Source organism: Cryptomeria japonica, chromosome 5 (genome assembly GCF_030272615.1).
Source record: "Cryptomeria japonica chromosome 5, Sugi_1.0, whole genome shotgun sequence".
NCBI classification, from domain to species: domain Eukaryota; kingdom Viridiplantae; phylum Streptophyta; class Pinopsida; order Cupressales; family Cupressaceae; genus Cryptomeria; species Cryptomeria japonica.
The window spans coordinates 178,617,229-178,624,206 of record NC_081409.1 but is presented as its reverse complement, the minus strand read 5'-3'; the positions used below and the strand labels follow the sequence as shown (position 1 = coordinate 178,624,206).

Genomic DNA, 6,978 nt, shown 5'->3' with positions numbered 1-6,978 from the left:
TTTTGGGACGCCCTTTCATGATAGCCAATATCCTCCCCATGGATGTTAACATGGATACACTCACAATGCTCGAGGTGGTCACAACTCTCAATAATGTGCTTCATAATCATCTTCAAAAAGATCCACAAATTAGTTTACGTTTGGTTGGTCTTTATCTTCATGCCTACTTTTAACCTCTTCTCAAACTCATGATTGAGGGGCTTCTAGATGGTTGATATTCGACAAGTTTTGTTGCCTTGCATTGGTAATTTATCTTGTTTGTAATACTCATACACCTACAAAGGAATAAAATGAAGAGGGTGTGATTACTGGTTTTCTTAATGGCCTAAACCTTGCTAATGTATGGGAAAAACTAGACGACTATGACCCTCCTCCACCCTCTAGTGGTATAGTTCTTATTGCTTAGTAACTTTGTTTTCTCTTTGGTTTGTCAGTTTAGGTTTGACCCCATTTAGACTTTGGGGCGTGCCTTCTTCCACCTATCTTTTTTTTGTGAATATATTCTTTTTATACAAGTAATATAAGACACCTATTCATTAAAAAAATAATATTTTGATTATTTACTCTTAACAATGATCGCCTAAATCAATTTGCGTTTCCTCTTAGCATTTGTTTGACTAGCATAAGCAGCACTTCATTAGAACGAAATTTTCCTTAATAGAATTTTTACCACAATTTATTTTGAAGTGGCTTCTACTTAAATTAAAATAGTGTCAATTAAAGAAAAAGGAAATTTAAGATAAAGGTAGAAATTTTTAAGCATATTCAGTTTGAAGAATTTTTTTTTAGCAACTTGTAAAAAAAGAAAAATATGGAAACCGATGTATATAAAATAAAATAGAATAGAAAAATTAACATCCACATGATCAAAAATAAAAATAGAAAAATAAAAAGAACAATATCTATAAATTATCTAATTTCAAAATACTTAAAAGTTCTCACATCATGAGGCCAAGATCGTGCCTTAGACGATCTTGGTGGAGTTGCTGGCCCACAATCCTTGGCTCCTAATGATGTGGCCAAGATCATGTCCCAAACAATTTTGGAGTGGATACCCCTCCTACTTGACGAGGACAAGATCGTGCCCTAGATGATCTTGGTGGAGTTAATACCCCTCAATCTTTGGCTCCTAATTGATGTGGCCAAGGTAGTTCTTCTAATAGTTTTGGTGGAGTGGATATCCCTCCTACTCGATGAGGCCAAGATTGTGCCCACATAATTTTAGTAGAGTAGATACCTCTCAATCCTTAGATCATAAACACCCAAATTGAATACCAATGTTGAATAACTAAACCGATCTAATATAAAATCCTCCATCCAAGAAACCCCCAAAAATAAATACCTATGATTTGGGCCGGCTTAGAATCTGGAGCCGGCCTAAGAATCTTGGGTTTCTTAAGGGATGTGAAAGCTCCCGGTATTTTCTACGCCAATTAAAATATATCTTCCTGAACAAAGCTTAGAAAACGTGCACACAAAGCTTTTGTTCTGCAACACTCATTCATACACAATACCCATGACGTAGACTTAATCCAACTTCTACCCACCTGTGTAATTGCGATTAGCAGCAGACCCCATCTTCCAGTTATTTATTTAATAGTCTGGCCTGTCATTCCCACTCACTCATATCTGCAAAAACAATGGAGTCGTTTACGCTTTTGAGACTTCTGTTTGTCGTGGCCGTTATTTTTCCAGCCTGTGCAAGGGCCTCGGAGGAAATCATCCGTCAAGTGACGGATGAAGATGGAGAGAGTCTCGGCAGGTTTGATGCCCAGAATGCTCTGTTGAATCCAGAGTTCCATTTCGCGAGCTTTGTGAGAAGATTTGAGAAGAGTTACTCGGGGCCAGAGGAGCACGCCCATCGATTTGGGGTTTTCAAGGACAATCTCCGAAGGGCTCTGGAGCACCAGAAATTGGATCCAAGCGCCGTCCATGGCATCACGAAGTTTTCAGATTTGACGGAGGCAGAGTTCCGCCGTCAATATTTGGGGCTCCGTCCTCCGCCGTTTCTGAAATCTGGTGCTCATGATGCCCCTATTCTGCCCACCGATGATCTGCCTGATAACTTCGACTGGAGAGAAAAGGGGGCCGTCACGGAGGTTAAGAATCAGGTAGGGAATTTGGTTTTATTTCTGTTTCTGCAAGGCGACATATTTGTTTTTCTGTACCATTTTTTTGCCCTTTTCTTGACGGGTGTCAATTTCGCAGGGCTCCTGTGGGTCGTGCTGGGCGTTTAGCACGACGGGGGCGTTGGAAGCGGCGAATTTTTTTAAGACGGGGAAGCTGGTGAGTCTGAGCGAACAGCAATTGGTTGATTGCGATCACGAGGTCAGTTGATTCTGTTGTTTTTCGTTTTTTCTTGTCGTAATGGTGGCGTTTTAGGGTTTGATGGAAATGTGCTCTGGAAATCTCAGACTTATGCTATTGGTGGAATTGCTGTGATTTTATTTTCTGAACAATTTTTACTGACAGCAATTATACCTTCGGAATTTGTCAGTTAATTGTGTTTGACCCGTGATTTTGTCTTTATTCGGTCATCTGTATAGAAGCTTAGGCTGGGGTTTTATGGATGGGATTTTCTAAAAATTTCAGTGTCTTAATGGATGGAGTATTTTAAAAATTTGAGTGGGTGTTTAGAATTTCTTTAAGAATCTTATAAAGCAGGTAGTGTAATGAATTTTATAGCACAGTCCAGTTTAAAAGTTTAAATTTCTGAATTGAAAGAATTTGGTAGAATGAATTGTAAATAGAATCTAAAAATAAATAAATAAAAAATTATTTTTACTTATTTTTTTTCTAAGTAGAATCTAAATTTCAGATGATTGACACTTGAAGTTGGTTAAATAAATTGAAACTTTAAATGATTGGCAACTGTCAGTCTGAAAAGTAAGAACTACTTTATTCAGAGAAAGATTCCAACTTTTTTTTTTCATTATAAAACTCCTAATCCTTGATAACAAATCCTGAAATCTTTCATAAAATCTAGTATAAGCCTGCGCTTTTACATGGCCCTGCTTATTTGATTTACATGCTTATGCAGAAAGTATTTAGCTGTGTAGATAGAGAGATCTGTAAAAGAGGTCAAGTCTCTTTACTCGGGGTTAAAGACATTTTCTTGAGGTTTACCTGGTTGTCACTCCTCTTCTCCTGCGAGTCGCTACCTTGCTCGGGTTTACGCTTCGGCTGGTGCAATTTTTAAATGCCAATTTTCTTGAAATAACCCATGATTATTCTTACCAAACTAGAAGAAGAAAATTTTAGAAGCATATGGAACAAAGGTGCCGCTTAAAATCTTCTAAATTTTCTCTTTACCACCCATTTAGATGGAATCTGGTTGCCCACTTGGTGGGACCTCTAGATAACTCGGAAGTTTCAACCAGAGTTTCTTCTACATGTGAGGCCTTTTGTTGTCAAGAGAGCGGAACTCTAATGGTCTCTTCATCAGCCAGGCATTTTCACTAGTTTGAACCATAGCAACTTGAAATTATAAAAGATATTTGCTTTCAGGCTTCAGCAAGATAGTTCTGTACGAATGCTGAGAATTGATTTTGACTTATGGTTTTGTTACAGATGGTTCTTCTTTTTATAAAATAAACTAATATTTTTGTTGTACATGAATAATGAAAAAAAACCAACATTCCTTGTCGACCAATTAAAACTTAACACAAATGTATAGCCAAATCATCTGGGAACAATTGAGAATCTAAGCTGCAAAACTATCTTGTTGCTTGTTCTCTTCTTTCCCATAACAAGTGAAATGGACAATATTTTTATTAAGGTATCCATGCTCTTCCTGTGTACCCCACTAGTTTGACTCTACTAGGAAAATAATATCAGAGTCCACTCTTATTATTCAGCTTTACCAATGTGGAGTCATGTAGTTTCTGGTTTCTAGGGATGAACCTAAATACCATGATAGTGCAGAAAGATGAAAATGAATTGAAAGCGTACTCTTAATATAAGACCTCAATAATGAGGTATGGCAGGTCTTTGACGGTTGCCTTTATAGTTTATACTTATGTAACCAAAATTGAAAATCGCATGTAAGGCTTTTGTTAGGTTTGTGTTTGCCTGGTTTGCTGGTTTGCCTTCCTTTTTTGTATGCTTTTTCCATGAGGGAATTGCATCATGAAGAAGGGATGATTGAGATTTCTGAAAAGTGGAAAGGATGTGGTCACAAGGTATTGTTTGTGAGACGTCTTCAACGTTTTGGGCACCATCTTGCTGAGTGAAGTTGTAGCCTGTGCAAAATTTGTTCAGAAAAGGTAACTACTGCTTGCTGGAAATAATTTTCTTACTTGTTCCAGAATTGGAATGTGTAAATGTTTTTTAGTTCCAACTGCAAACAAATACGTATCTTCTGGGCTTAATGAGAAGTTTCTTATCCTTTTCTTGTACAGTTGGTGAAACATAAGCTAATGAACTTCCAGTGGCAAGTTTTAGAGCATTTCCCTATATATACGCAGCCAGCTTGATCAGACAATTCTTAAAGTATGGTGTCAACTTGTCGAGTAGTGGTTAGACCTCCATGGCTAATTCTGCTATGCAAGATTTGCCTAGAGACCGCTACACATTGTGTTTACAAGCGGCATGGTCCCATGGGAACTGGCTTTCGTGGTTTTTGTTTGCAATGTTCTAACTCAATCTGGTTTTGGATGCCACTCTAAACTCGCTCATTTTTCCATTTCATTCAGCCCAAGCTATGCGATGTAAAAGTATAGGTTTGATTGCTTTAATCTTTCTCCCCTTCTTAAAGAGATCAGAGAATCTTCATATAACCTGCAGTCTCCAATCATGTTTAAGGGAGAATAATTAAAGATTGTTTGCTGTCAAAATTGTTCGCCGTTTCTGCAATTTTTTTGATTGAAATTCTTATACAATCATGCCCTCCAATATGATAGCAATTAAACTGTCCAATCGAACAGGAGAAACACTCTTTTCATCATTGTTGATATTTATCAAAGTTTAAAAGAATTTTCGCAATATGAGTATAGCAATTTTTTTGTTTGAAGGTTATAAATTACTAACTTATCTTGAGGATTGGATATCTTCAGTGCAAGAGCTTTTTCTTGAAGCATGTTTTTGCAAACTTTTGATTGTTGAAATCCTAAGTTGTTGAGAACGAGACTGTGCTCCCTGATATTTTACTTTAATAAATCTGCTATTTTCTTTATCTATTATTTTGAGTATACGTACTTCCTTTTTCGTATGCTTCAAAATAAATTTTCTTAAATCTTAATTCGTCTATCGTTTCTGAAGGAACATAAAAGCTTGAAAGGATGTTATATGGCTATTTATTCTTCCCCAAGTTCAATTTTGTGGCCTATAAATCTTCTTTCATGTCAGCAATCGCTGAAATTTTTTTGGATTTACAGTGTGATCCTTCAGAACCAAGAGATTGCGACTCGGGTTGCAATGGTGGACTTATGACAACTGCGTATGGATATGCAATGAAATCTGGCGGATTGGAAAGTGAGAGAGACTATCCATACACTGGAACAGGTGGTACTTGCAAGTTCGACAAGAAAAAAATTGTGGCCCAGGTCTCTAATTTCAACGTCGTTTCGATTGACGAAGATCAAATTGCTGCAAATCTGGTTAAACATGGACCTCTATCAGGCAAGTCAAAGCTCTATATTCTCCTTCCATTAGTTTCTTAGATCAAAGGTCACGAACCAGGTGATCCGAATTCTTACTGTTACTTATGAGGGCTGTTTTCTTATCTTTTAGATTCAAAATGCACAAAAGCTAGGAACAATAGTTAAAACACAGAAATATCAAGGACTCTGATCCCCTTTCACGAGGATAAAGTTTGAATTGCTTGGCAAGTTGAAACTGGGAATGTGATAACGGTTGTGTCTCAGGGGTTTAGCGACTAACGTGCTTCTCTATTTTAGTCTAGTCTCTAAACCGAACCTAAAGGTGGTTTCAGGCTTTAAACTGGCCGCAGAATTCACCATCAACATTTGAGGCTTTAAGATGGTTGCAGAATTTATAATCAAGTGATCTGAAATGTTATACTTTTGTTAAGGCTACTTATTTTATATTTTTTTACTTATGGTTTGTTGTTGCAAATGCTATCTGCAGTGGGAATCAATGCTGCTTATATGCAGACATACATAGGAGGTGTATCATGCCCATACATCTGCAACAAGCTCAATTTGGACCATGGAGTTTTACTGGTAGGATATGGTGCTGAAGCCTATGCACCCATCAGGCTTAAGAACAAGCCCTACTGGATCATAAAGAATTCATGGGGACCCAACTGGGGAGAACAAGGGTATTACAAGATCTGCAGAGGATACAACGAATGTGGGATTAACAACATGGTTTCCACTGTTGCAGCTGCAACCTGAGCACTGAATTAATTAACCTTTCTTGTATATCTGTAATAAACTTTCATCAAACTTGCATTGGAGAATGTACATATAATGCTCCTCTATTGCTAAAACTTTGTTGCTTTCTCAAGACCAAGATCTTGATTATGCTTACTGTCACATTATATTACAAATACCATTATAAGACATTTCTATTTACTGGATGCTCAAGTATTAGTATGCAGAATAGTTAGAAATATTGATTAATTTATGATTATATATTAATGTCTTGTTAGTAATGTTAGAATGAATGCCCTCAATAATAAAAGACATCAATTGATGTCAGCATGGCAAACAGAAAGTTTTGTTTTCAGTATGGCTGAACAATCCTTACCTAATATCCTGGAAGGCGATGCCCTAACCAACTCGATCATATCTCTAGCGGTTGTTATCTCTCCCATCGTGTTCAAAGTATAAGGTGAAGATTCATTTTAGACTTTCTAAAAGTGTAAAGATGCAGTAGCGTGAAGTAATGAAAATTGGCGCTAGCTGGTGGCACAAAGGTGCAGATAAAGTGAACTATATGTAAAGTTCTAGGTGTTCAAATTATTTACGCTTCAGATGGAAGGGAAGTTATATTGACACAAGCGATCTAAAAGTT

The 6,978-nt window shown here is 37.1% G+C and overlaps 1 protein-coding gene across 1 annotated transcript; it reads left to right on the top strand.

Annotated features, from left to right (window-relative positions):
• The first annotated feature begins 1,163 nt into the window (after positions 1 to 1,163).
• Positions 1,164 to 6,536, top strand: LOC131073315 (cysteine proteinase 1). The gene is made up of 4 exons (XM_058009724.2): positions 1,164 to 2,111; positions 2,209 to 2,328; positions 5,376 to 5,619; positions 6,088 to 6,536. Exons 1-4 carry the CDS (start codon positions 1,641 to 1,643, stop codon positions 6,354 to 6,356), a joined length of 1,104 nt encoding a protein of 367 aa, XP_057865707.1. The 5' UTR covers positions 1,164 to 1,640; the 3' UTR covers positions 6,357 to 6,536.
• Positions 6,537 to 6,978: the final 442 nt, after the last annotated feature.

Coding starts and splice junctions, on each gene's coding strand:
- LOC131073315 (XM_058009724.2), top strand. CDS start 1,641: ATGGAGTCGTTTACGCTTTTGAGACTTCTGTTTGTCGTGGCCGTTATT. Junction 2,112..2,208: donor TCACGGAGGTTAAGAATCAG/GTAGGGAATTTG, acceptor TCAATTTCGCAG/GGCTCCTGTGGGTCGTGCTG. Junction 5,620..6,087: donor TAAACATGGACCTCTATCAG/GCAAGTCAAAGC, acceptor TGCTATCTGCAG/TGGGAATCAATGCTGCTTAT.